A 22,616-nucleotide genomic window follows, 5' to 3' on the forward strand; every position below is an offset into this window, starting at 1 on the left:
ATGAGAGAGTTAGATTTTGCTCTTAGGGCTAAAGGAATGGAGGGATATGGGGGAAAAAGCCAGAACGGGGTACTGATTTTGAATGATCAGCCATGAACATATTGAATGGCGGAGGGCCAAATGGACTGCCTCTGCAACTATTTTCTATGGTTGTTCACCTCCTTCTCCAGCTAGAGAGTGGGAAGCATAACGTCATGGACCAGACTGGTGGGTGTGTTGTAGCTGGCCTGTGTCATGCACTGATCACCCTCAAAGAGCTGGTAGAATGTTTGGCGCACCAGCGTGGGTGGTGGTGGGTCTGCTTGTTGGTATACTTGTTGTTGGGAGATGGGATTGTTATTACAGTCATTGAGTTTGCTGGCCTTGGACTCACAGGCAGATGGGTGAGGACATTATATTTCTTCCTGCGATGGAACCAGTCCCTCAAGGCTGCAGGTTTTACCCTCGCTCTCTGGCTAATACTGTAGGATTAGTGTAAATGATGTTTGGTGTGAATGTGATGGGCCGAAGGGCCTGTTTCTGTGCTGTATCTCTCTGTTGCTCAGTGACGCCTGCTGCCACTTTCTCTCTATCTTGGATATCCTCCCTGGTACCTGAGAAGGAATTCCAAGGTTCAGTTCCAAGAATGCCCCAGTTGGCATCAATCTCCCATTTCCATAAAAAGACACAAAGTGCTGGAGTAACTCAGCGAGTCAGGCAGCAGATCTGGAGAACATGGATAAGCGACATTTCAGGTCGGGACCCTTTTTTAGACTTTAAGACTTTGGAGATACAACATGGGAATGGGCTCTACAGACCATTGAGTCCACACCGACCAGTGATCACCCATAAGCTACAAACCTGAACCTCTTTGGAATGTGGGAGGAGACCGGAGCACCCGGAGAAAACCCACGCGGTCACAGGAGAGAGAAGGTACAAACTCCATACAAAGAGCCCCCTGAGTCAGTGTTGAACCCGGGTCTCTGACCCTGTAAGGTGGCAGTTCTATTGTGCCTCCCGTTTGCATGTTTAACTTGCACTGCTCCTTATCAGTGCTCCCTAACTTTGCACCAACTTGCAGCAGGGCTTTGAATGAATGAGCATCCATCAGTTCAATCAGCGCACGTCTCTTTTCAGCAAGCACACCAGATTCTTAGAATTGCTACAGGTTATTATATACTAATACAATAAATAAGCAAGATCGTTGGTGTGTATGCTCATCCATCATCGTTTGAAGTTGATGCGTGGAATCCTTGAATGAATGGTGAGCGTTTTCCATGCATTCCCCCTTTATGTTTAGTTTCCAGGGTGAATTTATTTCTTCCCACTTCTCTCAACCTTGCTCTGGTGCATTGGCTCAATCTCGTTGACCTGTCGGGATGCTTTACATCATTCCTGGACAATGATTTCCTTGCTGCCCATTTCCTGAAATGTTATTTGTAATGTCAAGTTTTAATTCATAGCTACTTGTTCATGCCACAAATATACATTGCAAGTTTTGAAGTGAATAATAGCGTAGTTTAACTTAAGTTTAGTTTAATTAAGTTTATCATCGTTGTGTGTACGGTAAAAGTGCTTTTTGTGGGGTGCTATCCAGTCAGCGAAAAGACGACATGATTACAACCGAGCCGTCCGCAGTGTACAGATACCACCAGATAAAGGGGTTCATGTTTAGTGCAAGATAAAATCTAGTAAAGTGCAATTAAAGATAGTCAGAGGGCCTTCAATGAGGACAGGACAGTTCAGTTGCCTGAAAACAGCTGGGACAAAACGGTCCCTGAATTTGGAGGTGTGTGTTTTCATACACTGTACCTCTTGTCTGATGGGAGAGGGGAGAAGAGGGAGTGACCAGGGTGAAACTTGGCCTTGATTAGGCTGGTGGCTTTTCTGAGGCAGCGTGAAGTGTCGATGAAAGGGATGTCGGTTTGTGCGACGGTAAGTTTACCAGGTTCATTGAGTGGGGGTGGGGGGGATAATCATCACACTGCTTGATATGATATCAACGGACATAAAGATTAAACTCAATCCTTCAAAACATATTGAGCCGTATCTTCTGCCCTGAAACCAGGACTGATCCCTCTGGTTTCTGGGCTGATCTGCTTATAAGCAATGGGATCAGTTTATGTTAACGGCTGTGTTTTCTGCCTTGGTGCCTGTGGTGCGCTGTTCATATCCTCGACCAGACAGCATGACCTCATGTAATCTTGCCAGCTCTTGGGCAGAGTTTGCCCCTGAGCCTATGCTCTATAAACTGTGAAAGTACAGTAGTTCCCATTCACATCAATGGATACAACTCTCAGAAGAAGTCAATGCAATTATGTTGAAGGGTCTCGACTCAAAACATCACCGATTCCTTCTCTCCAGAGACCCGCCGAGTTACTCCAGCATTTTGTGTCTATTATGTTTTTATTATCTATGTAAGTAAGTAAGTTTATTGGACAAGTATTCACATACAAGGAATTTGCTTTGGTGCTCCACCCACAAGTAACAACATGACTTACAGTGACAGTTACGAATGACTCAGAAAACACTAAACATTAATAATAATAAAACATCAATGATAAACACATGTGAACCAACTAAATGCCAGATCAAAAGGAGGCTACAGATTTTTGACTGTTGAGTAGAGCAACTACTCGTGGATTAAAAACTAGTTTAAATAATTTAATTTATTTATTTTGGGGATTAGTTTAATTTATGGGTACAACATGGAACAGGCCTTTCTGCTCACTCAATCCACACTGACCATCGATCACCTGTGCACAAAAAAAGCTGGAGAAACTCAGCGGGTGCAGCAGCATCTATGGAGCGAAGGAAATAGGCAACGTTTCGGGCCGAAACCCTTCTTCAGACTGGCAGACTAGTTCTATGTTGTCCCACTGTCTCATCCACTCCCAACACATCTAATTCTGCCCCTATAAACCTATGAAGTTATAAGCATCAGATTCACCCGACGTTTCAGTTTTTCCTCTTTTATCCTTGAGCGGCAGATTGAAAATCGCCCCCAGTATTTTCTCTCTGATTACAACATATATTCATTAGATGTGTGCCCACTATGTAGATTTTGTAAATTGGTCTATTTATCTTGTCACAGCAAGAGCATCAGCGAGGAGAGAGTGTTATCGGGCTGTTTAATCTTACTTCTGTGCTTTCTACTTCATGTCTTTGGCAGCACTGATTAGCTCACTGTGCTCTCCCTGAGCTCTGTCAGTGATGGATCTGCCGTGAGCAGATGAAGAGGCACCATCTCCCAGGAGATCTGGCTGACACTGTCCAGGATCCATCACATCAATAAGCTGCAGTTAAAATCCTATCCATTCAGCCCGACTGGTATTCAAGACCCACACTACCCCGGCCACGCTCTCCTTTCACTCTTCCCATCGAGAAGAAGGTGTTGGAGTATGAAAACTATTACCTGTGGGAAGGAAGTGCAGATGCTAGTTTTAACCAAAGATAGACACAAAAAGCTGGAGTAACTCAGCGGGACAGGCAGCATCTCTGGAGAGAAACATAGAAACATAGAAATTAGGTGCAGGAGTAGGCCATTCGGCCCTTTGAGCCAGCACTGCTATTCAATGTGATCATGGCTGATCATCCACAATCAGTACCCATTTCCTGCCTTCTCCCCATATCCCCTGACTACACTATCTTCAAGAGCCCTATCTAGCTCTCTCTTGGAAGCATCCAGAGAACCGGCCTCCACCACCCTCTGAGGCAGAGAATTCCACAGACTCACAACTCTCTATGTGAAAAACTAGTCAGATGGTGGTGAATCTGTGGAATTCATTGCCACAGAAGGCTGTGGAGGCCAACTCAATGGATATTATTAAGGCAGAGAAAGATAGATTCTTGATTAGTACAGGTGTCAGGGGTTATGGAGAAAAGACAAGAGAATGGAAATAGGAGCGAGAAATAGATCAGCCATGATTGAATTGTGCAGTAGACTTGATGGGCCGAACGGCCTAATTCTGCTCCTATCGCATGAACTTATAGAAACATTGAAACATAGAAAATAGGTGCAGGAGTAGGCCATTCGGCCCTTCGTGCCTGCACCGCCATTCAATATGATCATGGCTGATCATCCAACTCAGTATCCCGTACCTGCCTTCTCTCCATACCCCCTGATCCCTTTAGCCACAAGGGCCACATCTAACTCCCTCTTAAATATAGCCAATGAACTGGCCTCAACTTATGAACACGATACTCTGCAGATAGCAGAAGTAACAGGTCAAAGAGACGCAAGAGTGATGTTCACAGATGGGTTGTAATAGCTGCCTGCGATGTCCACGTGGGAGGGTCTGATGAGGCTGTTTTATTCTGAGATTTGTCCGTCATTGTGGCATTTGTGTATATTGTAGTTTGACTTGTGGCACAATGCTAAATAATTCAATGAGATGGAGCTTGGCAGAGATTCAAGAGGCTGTGATACTTACCAGAGAGTGTGGAGAACCAGTTTGTCACAGCAGTGTCTTTGATTCGATGTTATATTTGATTTTACGATTATATTCTATTGAATGCTTTATCAAGCTATTAAGTGCATGCTGTTTTGTCAGCTTCTTAAAACAATTTAGAACATTAACCCTGAAAATAACTTCCTGAAATGCTGCTGCATGGTGAGAAGTCAATGCGGCTATGAGAAGATTGCAAAATCAAAGCATTGGGCAACAGGTTATTGTTACTGGTTGGTTTCAAACAGTATTTTACAATCACACCATTGAATAGATGTGCACAAAAAGCCATGTAATTTAGTGACTATGACATTTCATTTGGGATGTCATAATTTCACATTTAGTTTAAATTTTATTTTTTATTTTTTTAATTTAACCTTTATTTAACCAGGAGAAGTCTCATTGAGATTAAAAATCTCTTTTACAAGAGAGTCCTGGCCAAGACAGGCAGCAGCACAGTTCCACAGTTACAGACAATAATTTAAAAACAACAGAGAACATATAAATAGAGCCACAGTCAGAACATCATCAAACAAAGCAGGTACAGACAGAAGAGCCTGCTTCAACATCATTAAGAAGGGATTTAAATCTGTTTATAGAAACCAGCTCTTTAAGTTTCAGTTCATTCTGCAGCTGGTTCCATGCGAAGGTAGCAGCATAACTAAATGCCCTTTCCCCAGTTCAGTACGGACTTTAGGTGCAGTTAGTAAGAACAAGTCCTCAGAGCGGAGCTGATAAGTTCCTGTGCTGTTTTCGAATTACATTCTTCTGCAGGTATGAAGGAAGAACACCGAGGATAGTCTTATAAATAAGGATATGCCAGTGATGGAGTCTGCGGGTGGACAGGGCAAACCATCCAACTTGAGCATACAAAGAGCAGTGGTGCGTGAGGGTTTTAAAATTAGTAACAAATCTCAGTGCTCCGTGGTAGACCGTGTCCAAAGACTGTAGGCATTTTGAAGATGCATTCATATATAAAACATCACCATAGTCCAACACAGACATAACCGTTGCAGCAACAAGTCTTTTTTTGGCTTCAAATGAAAAACAAGATTTGTTTCTAAAGTAAAAATCTAATTTTATCTTAAGTTTTTTCACAAGTTGCTGGATATGAGGTTTAAAAGAGAGAGAGTCGTCAATTATAATTCCCAGATATTTATATTGAGACACAGATTCAATCACAGAGCCCTGCAAAGTGGTGATAGGAGGGAGGTCCGAGGGCTTTGATTTAGCTTTAGTGAACAGCATGAGCTTTGTCTTGTCAGCATTTAAAACAAGTTTTAAAACAAGTTTTAAATCACACAGGTTACGTTGCACAGTGTTAAAAGCAGTTTGGAGCTGACAGAGAGCCTGATTTGGAGTAGACGCAGAGCAATATATCACTGTGTCGTCAGCATAAAAGTGAACATTTGCGTTCGGAGCTTTATGATCTAGACTATTAATATAAATAGTAAATAATAAAGGTCCTAAAACCGATCCCTGTGGCACACCCTTGGATACATTAAGAGAGCTAGGAGTAATACCTTCTGCTCGCACACACTGGGATCTGCCTGATAGATAGTTTTTAAACCAACAGACAGCTTGATCAGACAATCCGATGCTGCATAGTCTTTGTAACAATAAGGCATGATCCACAGTATCGAAAGCCTTTGATAGGTCAACGAAAAGGGCTGCACAGTGTTGCTTATTGTCTAAAATACCACTTTTAAAGCAGCTGTTGACGAACTATATTTTTTCCTAAAACCAGACTGAAATTCAGATAAAATACTGTTAGTTGATAAAAAGTCCTTCAGTTGTTGGTTTACAATGGATTCCAGCACCTTAATTAAAACAGACAGTTTGGAGATGGGCCTATAGTTGTTTAGCACAGTGGGGTCCCCCCCTTTTAACAGTGGGAGAACAAAGGCAGATTTCCAAATAAGGGGAATTTTGTTTGTCTCCAGGGATAGATTAAAAAGATAAGTCAGAGGCAATGCAGTAAAATCAGCGGCTAACTTTAGGAAGTAAGGCTCAAGGTTGTCTGGACCTGCCGATGTTTTTGTGTCTAAACATCTCAGGGCCTTATGCACCTCTGAAAGTGTAACAGCATCAAAAGTAAAGGCTTGTCCCTCAAAAAAACAACTACTATCAGAGCAAGCAGCGGAGCCTTGAGCTGTGTATTTAGAGTTGAAAAATGAACCAGAGGCAATGACATGCTCATTAAAACAACCAAGCATGTCAGCCTTTCCATAAATTTGGGTAGAGTCTTTGACAATGCATGGAGGTAGCTCAATAACATTTTTATTTCCAGTTATTGATTTAATGGTTTTCCAGAATTTCAACGGATTGTTTAGGTTATTTATATGACACCTAAACCTCATGGATCATATTTAAAAGAAATATGAATTTTTATATTTAGTTTATTAAAAAATATATTTTATTTTGACAAAGTTAAACCTATTTAGTTTTGCTATTTTCAACTAAAATATAAAATAGTTTATAGTTTATATTTTAGTTAAAATAGTTAAACTAAACCAAATTTTGGAACCTTCTGTGGGATGTGCTGATTATTTACAATCACTGCCACTTTTCGGCAGAAGGGACAGAAGCAAATCTCACTGCGATATTCTTGGATCCGTTCACCTTATGAAGGATGAGGGAAGATTTTCTCCTTAATTGCCGACAATCTCCTGTAGTGCTTCTGGAGGCTTTAATATTTCATTTTCATTTGGATTCCACTGGGTTTGTCTAGATTCCACAGGTTCTTTGTTGTTCATGGAGTTACTAAATGCACTAAATCAAGCTCAGACTCATTGATCCTGCATGAGTGGTGCAAAGGTCTCCAGGGAGATGTCACACCAGGCCAGGAATTACTGCGGCCAGATCAATTTTCTGTGGCCAAGAATTGAACATTCTGTAACCCAATAAGGAAAGATCAATGGCAATAGCTTTCTCACTTCAAAAAAAGACACAAAGTGCTGGAGTAACTCGGCGGGTCAGGCAGCATCTCAGGAGAACATGAGTAGGAAGGAACTGCAGATGCAGGTTTGCAACGAAGATGGATAAAAAATGCAGGAGTAACCCAGCGACAGGCAGCATCCCTGGAGAAAATAGATGACGTTTTGGGTCGGAACTCTTCCTGGAGACAGGAAGGGAACTTTAGTGTGCTGAGAATGCCTTCTCTTTGTGGTTTGACTCTAAAATTGGGACTGAGAACAGGGGATGTTAGTGTTTTATGTGATCCATCATATCTGCTCCAATGTCCCCATGCTTTAGAAGAAGAGAAAGAGGAAGGAAGCTATTTGGCCGCAGCAGGATGTATACACAGAGTGAGAGAGAGTAGAGCTTTAATGGATGGGGGGGGGGCTGAGCTCCAGAGGTGGAGATGAGTCTGAAGAAGGGTCTCGACCGGAAACATCACCCATTCCTTCTCTCCAGAGATGCTGCCTGTTCCACTGAGTTACTCCAGCTTTTTATGTCTATCTTCGGTTTCTGCAGTTCCTTCCTACACATGGAGATGAGTGTTTGTTTGAATACATCAGCGGCTGTGGACATCTTACAACGAATGGTGAGCCAGAGGGGAGATGGCTTCAAAGTGCAGGTGTGAGAAGAACACTTCAAAAGGCATGACATTCCTTGTCAAGCACTTGGGGATATCATGAGGTTATGAACTATGTAAAGAATGCAATGTTTCTTCTAATTTCTGGAGGAGCGTCTGAGCATTATAGTATAATCATCTGAAAAAAAATACTTATGTACGGTCTAAGCTACTTGCACACTTTTGAGAAATAAGAACTGAAGTTTGGACAATTTTGTTGCTGCTCAAAGGTTTTATGTGAAGCTCTACTTTCAAGCGTATTTAATGGAACAATGGTGCAAATTCTAAAGGGCCTGTCCCACGAGCATGCGACCTGCATGCGGCAAGCCGGACCAAACCGGAAGCGGGGGCCGCGCGGAGGTCGCGTGATCCCCGTACAGGGCCTGTCCCACCAGCATGCGCCTGCATGCGGCGAGCGCGACCAAACCGGAAGCGGGGGCCGCGCGGAGGTCGAGTGAGTGACATGAAGTTCGAGCGAAGTCCGCGGGAAGTTCGCGCGTGACGTACGGCGTCAAGACGCTGCGCACGCCCGTCGAGGTGGTGTGTACGGCGTCGAGGCGGCTGCGGGCCAGCAGGCCGTTGCCGTGCAGAATTTTTGAACACGGTCGGTTTTTTGGAGCCCCACGCGATGTCGAGACCAGCTCCGCACAACTCCATACGGCTCCGGCGATCGAAGCGGGACCGGCCCCGCGAGGCCGTACGGCTCAAGCGACCACGTTAGGTCGCGCTTGCCACATGGAGTCGCATGCTCATGCGACAGGCCCTTAACCCAGCAAAGCTTACTGATCCCATTTTCAGGATTTGCTTGAAGATGCCACTGTAACTATTAAGTAATCCCGCAAGTCAATAGTGCTTGATTGTCATCTTTATCAATGGTTCAATGATACTTCATTTATCACATGTTCGAGTGGTCACCGTGGCACAGCGGTAGAGTTCCTGCCTTACAGCGCCAGAGACCCGGGTTCGATCCTGACTACGGGTGCTGTCCGTACGGAGTTTGTGCGTTCTCCCCGTGACCCGCGTTGGCTTTCTCTGAGAACTTCGGTTTCCTCCCACACTTCAAAGACGGCCAGGCAGGTTAATTGGCTTGGTTGCCGTGCAGAATACTTGGTGTAATGTTAAAAATGTCCCTAGTGTGTGTATTCCCCGAATCCTGTTTTCTGTGCGTATCTCTAAACTAAACTAAACTACATGTAGTGAAATTCATTTTTGTACACAGTTTTGTATGCAGCTCAGTACAAGTATCACTGTGTATTAGCACTTAGGTGCATCTTAGATACAGAGCAAATGTAATACACTGAGAAGGTGTACAGAGTCATCAGTTTGCCACCGTTTTCAAGTCCCAGTTATTATAGGTGTGGAGTTCGTAACCTGACTACGAAGGCCCGTTGCCCTTGGCGATGTTGCAGGGTCGGCCTGGCCAAGCGTAGTCATGGTGTCCTCTGCCACCGCTTCACCACTTATTTTAACCAAAAATAATGTATTCAATTATTTACAATAATATGTACAAGATGCAGGACAGAACGCCACAGGAGATCCTTCTTCCCTGTGGCTATGAAACTGTACAACCCCTCTCCCTCTCCCTTCTGTCGTGGGGTAGACTGAGACTGCCCCACCTCCGCCACCTCCCCCAATCTCCCCAATCTTTGTACATTCCCAATCCTTTCCACTCGTCACTTTAATTTCATGTTTCATGTATTTTGCATTTTTATGACTGTTGGCAGATCAATTTCCCTCCTGGGATAAATTAAGTTCTATCGTATCGCACAGTACAAAATAATTCAAAACAAATTCACCACCATTATACAGTTCAAACAAATATTGTTCAACACAAAATATATTATTAAATCACTTTTTCTCCCATCCTTACTGAGGATGCATTCCCCCCATTGCAGATACAGAATAAACGAAAGAAAAACCAATTAATAGAAAACCCCGATATTAGTGCACAAAATCCCAAAGTACAACCAAGCCAGTTGATTGTTCCAAGCATAGCATAGCATTCCTTGAACATATTGCAGTGTTGATGATTGTTGGGAAGAAGCTGTTCTTGAACCTGGAGATCTCAGTTTTCAGACCCCTATACCTTCTCCCCGATGGCAGGAGTGAAATGAGAGTGTGGCCAGGGAGGTGTGGGTTCTTGGGGTTACACTATCTTGGATAAAGCTGAGAGATGAAAAAGCAAACTTGCTGCATGCAGGGGATTTTAGTCGCTTGCATGCCCTCTGCTATCTCCCATGGTTTTCAGTAGTTTGCTTCATAGACAACAAAATGAGATAAATCTTTCTTCCAGACTTGGTTCTTGGCTTACTTTAGTTTAGTTTAGAGATACAGCGTGAAAAAAGGCCCTTCGGCCCACCGAGTCCATGCTGACCAACCAACTAGATCTATGCTACTCACCAGAGACAATTTACAGACGTCAATTAACCTACAAACTTTGCACGTCTTTGCAATGTGGGAGGAAACCGGGACACCTGGACAAAGAGGGCACGGCTTCAGAGTAAAAAGATGTATCTTTAGAAAGGAGATGAGGAGGAATTATTTTCGTCAGAGGGTGGTGAATCTGTGGAATCAATTGCCACAGGCGGCTGTGGAGGCAATTGGGTAGTTTTAAAGCGGAGGTTGACAGGTTCTTGATTAGTACAGGTGTCAAAGGTTACGAGGAGGAGAACGGGGTTGAGTGGAAAAGATAGATCAGCCATGATTGAATGGCGGAGGAGACTCGATGGGCCGAATGGCCTAATTCTGCTCCTATGACTGAAGAACATTATGTTTTTTCTTGTATTTCTGAAAACATGTTTGAAATCAGCCCTCAGTGGTCACTCGGGAGTCAGATACCTGGCATTTTGGGAATACTTGTTAAAAGTTACTTGGGGAATGCTTAACAATGTCTTTTGCTTTCCAGAATCGACGGGGCTTCCTATGAAATAATGCAGATGGACTTTGAAATGGATAACTTCAGCAGTCTGTCGGTGACCCGGCGAATCATGTGGCAGGTGGAATACCCTGGAAAACCCTCGCAGGCCGACCAGGAGAAGGCCGTGTCAGAGCTTCACGTCAGTCAGAGGGACATCACCAAAATCGTCCCTCTTGCCATGGTAGGAAAGTTTGGATTGAAACTTTTTGACTTTGTTGGAAAACTTTTCTGATTCTGGTTGTCATGTTGTTGAGGCGTTCCCGCTCAAGAATGTTGCGTAAAAACCACATAATACCTGATATTGATGCAAATATTCCAGCTAGGAATTCTCTCTTATAATATAATTTGTTTGTGCTTTTTTTGTCATTACTTACTCCGGCTTATGTAATAGGCGACTTAAGAAAACGTACATTTACGCAAGCAATTCTTTACGCACACTGACGCCCACGTTGGAGCTCCACCATAGTCTCTACCTCAGAGCTCCCCCATGGTCTCTGCGTCAGAGTTCCCATGTGGTCTCTGTGTAAATTTACACGTACACAGTGGCACTTCTGTTTCCGACTTACCTAACATCTATCATATGCAAGGGTCTACGGGTCATCACCCTTACGTAAGCCGGGGAGAATCTGTACTGTTGGTCAAGGTAGCAATGTATAAAAAACTCAATTTTCAAGTCAAGTCAAGAGAGTTTATTGTCATGTGTCCCAGATAGGACAATGAAATTCTTACTTGCTGCAACATGACTGAATAATTTAGGCATAAATACAGATCAGATCAGATCAGTGTGACCATATACCATAGAAGATATATATACGCACGTAAATACACAGATTAAGTGCAAAAGGTTGTTATAGTTCATAGGTACATAAAAATGCTGGAGAAACTCAGCGGGTGCAGCAGCATCCATGGAGCGAAGGAAATAGGCAAAGTTTCGGGCCGAAACCCTTCTTCAGACTGAAGATCAGTCTGAAGAAGGGTTTCGGCCTGAAACGTTGCCTGTATTTATACCTTTGCTCCATGGATGCTGCTGCAGCCGCTGAGTTTCTCCAGCATTTTTGTGTACCTTTGATTTTCCAGCAACTGCAATTCCTTCTTAAACAACATGTTATAGTTCATAGTTTGTTTGAAGTTGTGTTTAATAGTCTGATGGCTGGGGGAAGTAGCTGTTCCTGAATCTGGATGTTGCAGATTTCAGGCTCCTGTACCTTCTACCTGATGGCAGCGGAGAGATGAGTGTGTGGCCAGAATGGTGTGGGTCCTTGATGATGCTGGCAGCCTTTTGGAGGCAGCGCCTGCGATAGATCCCCTCGATGGTAGGGAGGTCAGAGCCGATGATGGACTGGGCAGTGGTTACAACTTTCTGTATTATTTTCCGCTCCTGGACGCTCAGGTTGCCGAACCAAGCCACGATGCAACCGGTCAGCATGCTCTCTACTGTGCACTTGTAAAAGTTAGAGAGAGTCCTCCTTGACATACCGACTCTCCGTAATCCTCTCAGGGAGTAGAGGCGTTGATGTACTTTCTTTATGATTGTATCAGTGAGAGTGAGTACAGTGAGTGCAGCACGAATCACTCAAGTTATACAATATCTCAAGAATTGTTACTATTCTATTGCGATATCTTTAATGCATTTAGAATGACTGAACTTATAAAATGTTTCACACATTGTTACTATTCCACTTCCACATGAGCAACGAGGCTAGAAAATGATTCTCTGCAAATGCTTTCTGCCTTCTGTTGCTGCTCTAGCTCTCGTCCAAAATAAAACCGTGTTCTTCTAGTTCAATAAAAATCTTTCCATTACCTTGGTGCCGCTGGAAAGAGAAACCATCAGCGAGGAAGGGGTAATTTTTTGAAAACATTTGCTGCGTTTCCTCTCGGGATTGTGGATAATATGTGAATGTTGTGGCATGAACACTGAGCTGAGTGGGTTTAAACAAGGCTCAGGAGTAGGAAGCTGATTATGTCCCAGAGATGTGACTGCTGCTGCTTGGAATCCATTGCCATTCACCTTGCAGTTCATGATGTGCTGTGATTTGCCAGCCATTGGTAATATTCTGAAATCATTCATGTCATGAGGTATTGTGACTGGGTGTTTATTGGAAGATGGACATGTGAAGGATCCTTCCAGATCATAGAGTTCAAAGGGCCTGTCCCACTTGGGAGACCTAATCCACGAGTCCTGAAGAGTGCCTTCGACCTTCAAGCTCAAGGGCACTCGCCTGGAAAGACTCGAGATGGACCGACTAGCCACGTTGAAACCGCAAGCTGGATTGACCAAACTGCGAGCTGCATCTACCGACTGTGCATGAACACACACACACACACACACACACACACACACACACACACACACACACACACACACACACACACACACACACACACACACACACACACACACACACACACACACACACACACACACACACACACTGCGAAGGTGGGGGCCAGGGACAGCGGAAGAGCGCTGTCTGCGCGATGAAGAGGAAGGTAAACGGCTGCCACAGAGTACCGTAAATCCTTTAGAGAGCACGGGGGAGGGGAGAGAAGGAAAGAGAAGGGGAGTGAGAAGGAGACAGAAGGGAGACAGAAGGGTGACAGAAGGGAGTCAGAAGGGGAGGAGAAGGAGGAGAGAAGGGGAGAGGAGGGGAGAGAAGTGGGGGGAGAAGGAGTTGAGACACTTCTAAGAAGTTTAATAAAGTTTAGCGGGCATTTTACCTACCGGTGGGTCTTCCTAGGTCGTGAAATTCCAATGAGCCAATCAAAATGGCCAGTCAGCGAAGGAGATTGCCTACGGCTGCCCTCGAGTGCCTGTATGTAAATAGCAACCCCATTCCACTGCACTACGAGTGAAAAAGACATATGCAGACCACATTTTACTCGCAGAAAATTTTTCAATATGCTGAAAATTTTTCCGTGACCTAGCTGAGGCCGCGAGTAGGCGACTTGAAATGTCACCTATCCTTTTTCTCACGCCTGACCCGCTGAGTTAATCCAGCACTTTGCATCTACCCTTTGGTCTCCTTTTCATCTCTAACGTTTGTCACTAACTCTACCCTTCTGCCAAGCAAACACTCCTCAGCTGTATCCACCTATCACTCCCTAGGCTTTGTTCTGCCTCCACATCTCTTTTCCAACTCCCCCCCCCCCCCCTCCCCCCCCACTACAATCAGTCGGAAGAAGGGTCCTGACCCAAAACGTCACCAGTCCATTCCCTCCGCTGATGCTGCCTGACCAGCTGAGTTATTCCAGCACTTTGAGTTTTGCTTGAAAAAAATCAGTATTGCTTTTAAGGCAGACAAAACGAACTGCAGATGCTGGTTGTAAGGCAGTTTGCTTCACACCGCCCATTTATTGCTGTGAGAACGAACCATAACAACACGTTGTGCTTCACCTTCAACAGGTTTTATGTAATTTAATCTAGCTCAGCATCAGAACATTAAGATACACAGATAGCAACTAATCTCAAAATGCATGTCAATGTTAAGAGGAATTCCCATTAAATTCAATTAGTCACATCATGTTATGTGGATAGCACCATCTACAGGTTCACTGATATTTACCCAGGATATGAACACGCAGGAAATCAGTTAGACTGCACAGTAAGGCACAGTATTCATATTTCAGTCAATATTTTAAATAACCATCATAATCTTAATAGAAATTCATGCAGTTAAGTTTGATTTTTCTCTTAGGAACTGTGAGGGAATGACATTTACTGCTTCCCTCGATGATCAACACAAAAAGCTGGAGGAACTCAGTTTAGTTTATTGTCACTTGTACCGAGGTACAGTGAAAAGCTGTTGTTGCGGGCTATCCAGTCAGCAGAAAGACAATACATGATTACAATCAACCCATTTACAGTGTATAGATACATGATAAGGGAATAACGTTTAGTGCAAGATAAAGCCAGCAAAGTCCGACCAAGGATAGGCTGAGGGTCACCAAAGAGGTAGATAGTAGTGCAGCACTGCTCTCTGGTTGCACTAGGATGGTGCAGTAGCCTGATAGTAGCTGGGAAGAAACTGCTGAAGACTCTGAAGAAGGGTGTTGTCCTGAAACGTCACCTATTCCTTTTCTCCAGAGATGCTGTCTGACCCGCTGGGTTACTCCAGCTTTTTGTGTCTGTCTTCGGTTTAAACCAGCTTCTGCAGTTCCTTCCTACACATCTTGTTTCTTCCGTCCTTTGACAGACTTTTTGCACGAGGTACTCACACATCTCAAAGGGCATGAGTTAAACATTGCAGATTCTGTTTTCTGCCACTGTTAAAGAATAATCAATACTTGTTTCCAGCAAGGAAACAAGGTTATGTTAATCTGAGGTAATTTTAATAGAATTTTCTAACAGAACTTGAGATCGCTCTGATGCAATTATAGCTAGAATATGGTCCATAAGAACCAGCTCCTTCTGCAGGAAGCATTAGAATTTGATTTTTTTTTCGACCCTCTGTCAAAGCCATTCTTTCCGCTTTCAGTGTGACTATTTTGCAGAAAGGGTAAATGTTTCTCGAATGTTTAGATCAGATGTGAGGCATTGAATTGCCAGCCATTGAAAGCAAGGGGGAAATTGGGTGGGTGGGGTACTGGCTGTGAGGGGCGAGGAGAGGGACGAAAGGTTTGCGGGAAGACTGGATGGAGGAGATGGCTGGGACGGGCTTTTATGGTCAGCTGCAGGTGGCACCAAAACCTGGCGACTTTAGCATTAGTTTTTTTTTGGTTTGGAGACACAGCGCGGAAACAGTGCACTGAGTCCACGCCGACCAGTAATCCCTGTGCAGAACCACTACCCGACACACACTAGGAACAATTTACAGTTTTACGGAAGCCAATTAACCTACAAACCTGTACGTCTTTGGAGTGTGGGAGGAAACAGGGGCACCTGGAGAAAACCCACGCAGGTCACGGGAGAAAGTACAAACTCCGTACAAACTTCGTACAGACAACACCCGTGGTCAGGTTCGAACCCGGGTCTCTGGCGCTGTAAGGCAGCTACTCTACCGCTGCGCTACCATGCCGTCCATGTTGCATGTAATCTCAGTGGGCTATTTCTATGTATTAAGTGCTTAGCTAATATGGCAACAATCTTGCTGATGTCAAAAAAGAATCTCACAGTACCTTAGTACACCTGATAATAAAGAAACCAGTGATGAGGAAATCCTAATCAATATTGTTTTGATCTGATAAAGAACTGGGTAAGTTATTCCTTGGTTCAAAATATATATTTTTTTGTTATGAAAAAATAGCCTACCTATTGTTCTGTGGTTGAAAAGCCTGATGAACGGTCCCGACCTGAAACGTCACCCATCCATGTTCTCCAGTGATGCTGCCTGACCCGCAAAGTTAAGGGCCTGTCCCACTTGCGTGTCCTTGGCACGCAAATTACGCGACCCCGTGGTCGCGTTGAGGCGCACGGGCATCGTATGGCCACGTGGGGCCGGTCCCACTGAGAAACGCGGAGGGGTATGTAGTTGTGCGCGACATCGCGCGGGGCTCCGAAATTTTTGTAGCGAACAAAATCTTCGCGCGCCAACGGCCTGTCGCGGAACTGATGGCCAAAGTGGGACAGGCCCAATAACCTGGCGCGATGCAACGTCTCACCTCCAACAGCAGCAGAAGCAGGCAAACGATTGCTGAACTTGGCCTGGGGCTCGCGGCCGTTGCGGTCCGGATCCGCCCCCACTTCTACTCCCAGAGCGGGGCCAAGAAAATTGAAGATGGACACAAAGCTGGAGTAACTCAGCAGGACCGGCAGCGTCTCCTGAGGGAAGCAATGGGTGACGTTTCGGGTCAAGACCGTTTTTTTCAGACTGAAGAGTCTCGACACGAAACGTCACCCATTCCTGCTCTTCAGAGATGCTGCCGGTTCCGCTGAGTTACTCCAGTTTTGTGTCCATCTTCAAATGATGACACGCGCTCCAGATGGCTGTGACCTTCGCGGGACCGTCGCGGCTCAACGCGACCACGAGGTCGCGTAATTTGCGTGCCAAGGACACGTAAATGGGGCAGGCCCTTTACTCCATCACTTTGTGTCTTTTATTATCTTGTAGTTTTGCTGGAATCCTTGCTGGAAACAAGTGTTGATTATTCTTAACGGTGGCAGAAACAAAATCTGCAATGTTTAGCTCCTGCCCTTGGAGTGTGTGTCGTCTGTGCACAAGTGTGCCAAAGCAGGGAAGCAATACGATGTAAATGTCATCCCTGTCAGTTCCTTGATGTTCCTGAGGGGAAAATCAAACTTAACCACAGCTTAAACAAATATGCCAGGGAATGGTATTAGGCATGAACTTGCAAATGAAATTTTAATCTAGCCAGAGGCATTTAGACTGTGATTGAGAGCAGTCACCACCGGAGACCACAGCTGGAAATGATTCCACGCATTGGATATGAAGACAAACATGATGCAGCCCACTGTTCCTCTCTCCCATTGAAAGTCCGGCAGCATTAAGCTGAAGTTAACTCCAAATTCAGTGTCAATTGACATCAAGAAACAAAATGGGATCAGTGGATGTATCATCGAGTACACTCACCATTCATATATTGCCATTTTGATGGAAACTCACAGTGGTGCAGCTGGTAGAGCCGCTGCCTCACAGCGCCAAGGCCACGGGTTCGATTCCGACCTCGGGTGCTCTCTGTGTGGAGTTTGCACGTTCTTCCTGTGCCCACATGAGTTTCCTCTGGACGCTCCGGTTTCCTCCCACATCCCAAAGGCGTGTGGGTTTGTAGGTTAATTGGCAAATTAATCTGTAAAATTGCTCCGAGCGTGTACAGACTGGATGTAAAAGTGGGATAACATAGAACTAGTGTGAACAGGTGGTTGGCTTGGACACGGTGGGCCAAAGAGCCTGTTTCCATGAAATATGAACTCTGTTTCTCCCTCCACAGACGCTGCCAATATTTTATTTTCCTCATGGAAATGGCCGAATTCTGTAAAGTTTATGAAATTTGATATTTAGCAAAATGTATTTAGTGCACAGTGGTGCTGCGGTTGTGTTTTCTCCGGGTGCTCTAACTTCCTCCCACATTACAAAGACATGCAGGTTTGTAGGTTAATTGGCTTCTGTAAATTGTCCATAGTGTGTAGGATAGAGTTAGTGTATGGGGTGATCGTTGGTCGGCATGGACTCGTCGGGCCGAAGGGCCTGTTTCCGTGCTATATCTCTAAACAAAACTCACGTGGGTTGAAAATTGTGGAAAAAAATAAACGCTCACTCATCTTGGCCTCTTAAGATAAGAGTCATTGAGTGAATAATGACTTTTCTTAAAGCATGGCTTAGCTTTTCATGCTTTAGTGTGGATAATCCCTCTCTTAGTGTGTGATGGCTCGAATGGCCAAATAGCCTACTCCTGCACCTATTGTCCATTGTCTATTGTGATCTTCATACGGTTACATTTTCAACAAAACAGGTGATGTGCACAAAATTAAGGCACATAATTAGAACGGTTACTTTAATGAACTGGGCCAAACAGTTGTTTAAGATCTCCAGGGAGGTTCCTGCACCCACTCTAGCTTAATAACCTCCTTCATATAATGCAGTGACCTGAACTGCACACCACGCTCCAAGTCCGGCCTAATATGACATCCCAACTCTTGTGACCAACACCACTGCTGGTGTCTTGGGGCCTTCTTCACTGGTTCAACGGTTTCAATATCATCATGTGTACCATGAAATACATCTTTTTGCGTACAGATCAATAAGACTATCGCCATACATAAGCACCGGCCCCTGGTTAGTACAGAACACCTCACAGAACAGACCATAAACTAAACTGAACTAAGTGAACCATGCTCTTATGATGCAATAACACCATCACGATTGTTCAGCAGCTGGGCGGCACGGTGGCACAGCGGTAGAGTTGCTGCCTTACAGCGCCCGAGACCCGGGTTCGATCCTGACTACGGGTGCTGGTCTGTACGGAGTTTTTAACGTTCTCCCCGTGACCGCGTGAGTTTTCCCTGGGTGCTCCGGTTTCTTCCCACACTCTTAAGACGTACAGGTTTGTAGGTTAATTGGCTTTGGTAAGAATTGTAAATTGTCCCTAGTATGTAGGAAAGTGCTGGTGGACGAGATAACTGGTCGGTGCGGACTAGGTGGGCCGAAGGGCCTGTTTCCGCGCTGTACCTCTAAAACTTCCGATCGATGCCGAGAGATATTACAGATTCTACATGACAGGTTGCCAGGTTCCTTTCAAACAAACTTCACCAGCAGCAACCGGGCCTTGGAGAGCTGAAGAAGAAAATAATCATTCGCCCTCTCTGCAAAGAGATCACTTCCGTTCAGCTAGACATCATGTTCGGCACAAACATAACGGGCTGAAGGGCCCGTTGCTGTGCCAGTAACCCCTGCATTCCCTCCCTCTCTCCGCCCCTCTGCCACCCTCGTTGCCCTGCCAGTTCCACTGCCCGCCTCCGTCTTCCTGGGATTCCCACGCGTTGATTCACCCCCATCAGTCATCCACCGCTCCATGCTTCAAAGAACTAATATTTACACATTGTGATGGGGCTTTGTGCATTCTAATTAATGAGACGATTATTTCAAGCAATCTATACAAGAGGCGCTGAATAATCGAACCATTCAAGGCTTACCACAGATGTTTACATGCCTGGCACTGAGACCCGCTGTGTTGTGTTTAGCGTGAAATTAATTTTTGTGAAGCAGTGGGTAGTTTCTCAATGATAATAGCTTCCTTGCAGAGCCGCGAGATAGACTTGACTGGGGAAATGTTTCAAATTGCTGACGAGATGCCAGTGCTTGGCTTTGCCTTTTGCTGCCATGGAGGGAACAAATGCCTTCACCTGATTTATTTATTGACCAACCTACTTTCCCTAAATACCGTGCGAGTTGTCACTTCTGTCACATACCGACTGCGGTTTGGCGAGCAGAAGCTTAAATGGGAGTGTTGATTGATCAAGTCATAGAGCACAGAAGCAGGCCCTTCAGCACAACTTGTCCATGCTGTCCAAGATGTCCCATCAGAGCTTTTCCCATTAGCCTAGGTTTGGCCCATGTCCCTCTGCACCTATCCATGTACCTCCCCAAGTATCTTTGAGATGCTGTTATCGTACCTGCCTTAACTATTCCCCGAGCAGCTTGTTCTATATGCCCGCCGTCATCTGAGTGTAAAAGGTTGCCCCTCAAGTCCCTATTAACTCTCGCCCTTTCACCTTAAGCCAGCTGTAGTTTACTTTCGAGAACCAGGCCCTTCAGCCCACTGAGTCCCCATACACTAGCACTATCCTACACTCACTGGGGATAGTTTTGAATTTTTCACCAAAGCCAACTAACCTCCACACCAGTAAGTCTTTGGAATGTTGGAGGAAACTGGAGATACCGGAGAAAATCCACGTGGTCACGGGGAGGATGTACAAACTCTGTACAGAGAGCAGCTCTACCTCTGCGCCACTGGGCCGCCTATCCTCTGTTTTTTGATCTCCCTATCCTGGGTAAAGGACTGTGTGCACACACCCTATCTATCCCCATGATTTTATTCACCTCTATAAGATCATCCCTCAGCCTCCAGCGCTGCAAGGAATAAACTCCTAGCTTGCCCAAACCCTCCCTGTAGCTCAAGTCCTCAAACCCTGGCAACATCCTTGTTAATCTTCCCCTGCACTCTTTCCAGCTTGTTGACATTGATGCATAGACTTTCCCCATCTTGGAATAATTCAGAAACTTTGAATTCATTTCTGCGTAGTGAGTGCTACAGAATCACAGCATAAACGTGAATATGGCCTGATTGTACATGTTCTTTGGCACGGTGTGGCGTTTGAAAGGAGCGGTGGCTTTGCGCTGCTGGGCTGACTCCTACTTCCTTGGAACCAGTGCCACACTATTAGAATGGCATACCTCCTTGGACGTAGATCGGACTGTTCAGAGACTTAAAAGTTGCAAAATTGCATCGGATCGTGGCGACACTCAGCGTGCTGTTCCAGTGGACGATGTATTGTTCTCACACATAATAATAAAAATTACAGTGACGATTACTAATAATGGGTAGCGCAGTGGTTCAGCTGGTGTGGCTGTTGCTTTACAGCACCACAACACTTGCAGCAGCATAACAAGCCAGCAAATGCAATATTTATATATATAATAACCAAAATATATTTCAATGTCAATAACCCCAATACAAGTGTAAAAAAAGGCCAAATTCTTTATTGCACAGTGCGCAGCTGGTAGATTTGCTGCCTCACAGCGCTAGAGACCCCGGTTCGATCCTGACCTTGTGTGCTGTCTGTGTGGAGTTTGCATGTTCTCTCTGTGACCATGTGGATTTCTTCCGGGTGCTCCGGTTTCCTCCCACATCCCAAAGACATGTCTGTTTGTAGGTTAATTTGCTTCTGTAAATTGCCCTGAATTAACCTCTAAAGAAGGTCCTGAGGTAAAATCTCCATCTTTTCTGAACACCAGGTATCCATGAATAAGAAGCACCTTGTTGTATGGAGATGGAGGCTTTGTATGTCATGAGCTATACATAGAGGTTTTAAGAGAGAGTTAGATTTAGCTCTTAGGGCCAAAGGAATCAAGGGATATGTGAAAAAAGCCATGATCATATTGAATGGCGGTGCTAACTCGAAGGGCCGAATGGCCTATTCCTGCACCTATTTTCTATGTTTCTATGATTCAATGGTATGAATTGAACACCAGATGGCTCCCTTATGGTGACTAGCAACATGTAACTATTGAACACCAGCACCTTCTGTTGTATCACGTATGCTTTTTCTTGACAGAAATTTCCAGGGTGCAGAAGTAAAACCAACAAGCCATGATCATATCAACTCGCATGTTTATTTATGCACAGTCAGAGCACGAAAGATAATGGTGATCTGTTGAAAAGATTGAGTATGTACACCTTTGTTACACAGATACTAACGGGCACTATTTGAGATGTGGGAGGTCCCTGAGAGTTTAAATGAAGCGATGGAAACGAGGTTCTGTGTTTTGAAATAACTGCTGGAAACGGCATTGAGTTGAAGGGGAAACTGGGAACAGGAGACCCAATGGTTTTAAAGCAAGTACTGACAGTTTTATATATATTTTATATAAAATTATAATGTCAGTAGCCTCTTTAAACTCTTTGCACAGAAACAGGCCCTTTGGCCCATCTCACCCATGCTCCAATTAATGCTCTAGCTATAGAGAGCAAGTAATGCCATTAATGCTCTCTGGAGCATCTCTAGAAAATGGATAGGTGACTTTTTGGGTCGGGACCTTTCTTCAAATTGATGATGGGGGGCAGGGGGGGGGGTTATCTTGAAGCAAGAAAAAACCAGGACAAATCTGGGCCAGCAACAAATGACCTCAGGCATGGTGGTTCCCTGAAGAAGGGTCTCGACCCGAAACGTCACCCATTCCTTCTATCCAGAGATGCTGCCTGTCCCGTTTGAGTTACTACAGCTTTTTGTGTCTATCTTTGGTAGGCTGATTGTTGGCTGGGGACGGCGAGATCCCAAGAGGGATACATCGTTGCGAACTGTGGAAATGGTTAAAGGACGTATGGGCGAGTGGTAGAATCCACAAGGAGTTGATTGAAATGTGGGGAGAATAGATTGTGGGGGAAATGACTGAGGTATGGCATTTCCCTGTGAGCTAGCATGCTGATGGCCCAAATGGCCTCCTTCTGTGCAGGGAGGAACCCCAGATGCTGGTTTAAACCGAAGACAGGCTCAAAAGGTTGGAGTAACGCAGCGGGT

At 44.8% G+C, this 22,616-nt stretch overlaps 1 protein-coding gene across 1 annotated transcript in view; it reads left to right on the top strand.

Annotated features, from left to right (window-relative positions):
* The window catches only part of LOC129709364 (transmembrane protein 132C-like), a 775,262-nt gene that overhangs the window by 511,217 nt on the left and 241,429 nt on the right, over positions 1 to 22,616 (top strand). The window contains exon 4 of the mRNA XM_055655664.1: positions 10,910 to 11,102. Coding sequence (XP_055511639.1) covers positions 10,910 to 11,102 — 193 coding nt within the window. The remainder of the gene's footprint in view (positions 1 to 10,909; positions 11,103 to 22,616) is intronic.

This window comes from Leucoraja erinacea, chromosome 25, assembly GCF_028641065.1.
Source record: "Leucoraja erinacea ecotype New England chromosome 25, Leri_hhj_1, whole genome shotgun sequence".
NCBI classification, from domain to species: Eukaryota; Metazoa; Chordata; class Chondrichthyes; order Rajiformes; family Rajidae; genus Leucoraja; species Leucoraja erinaceus.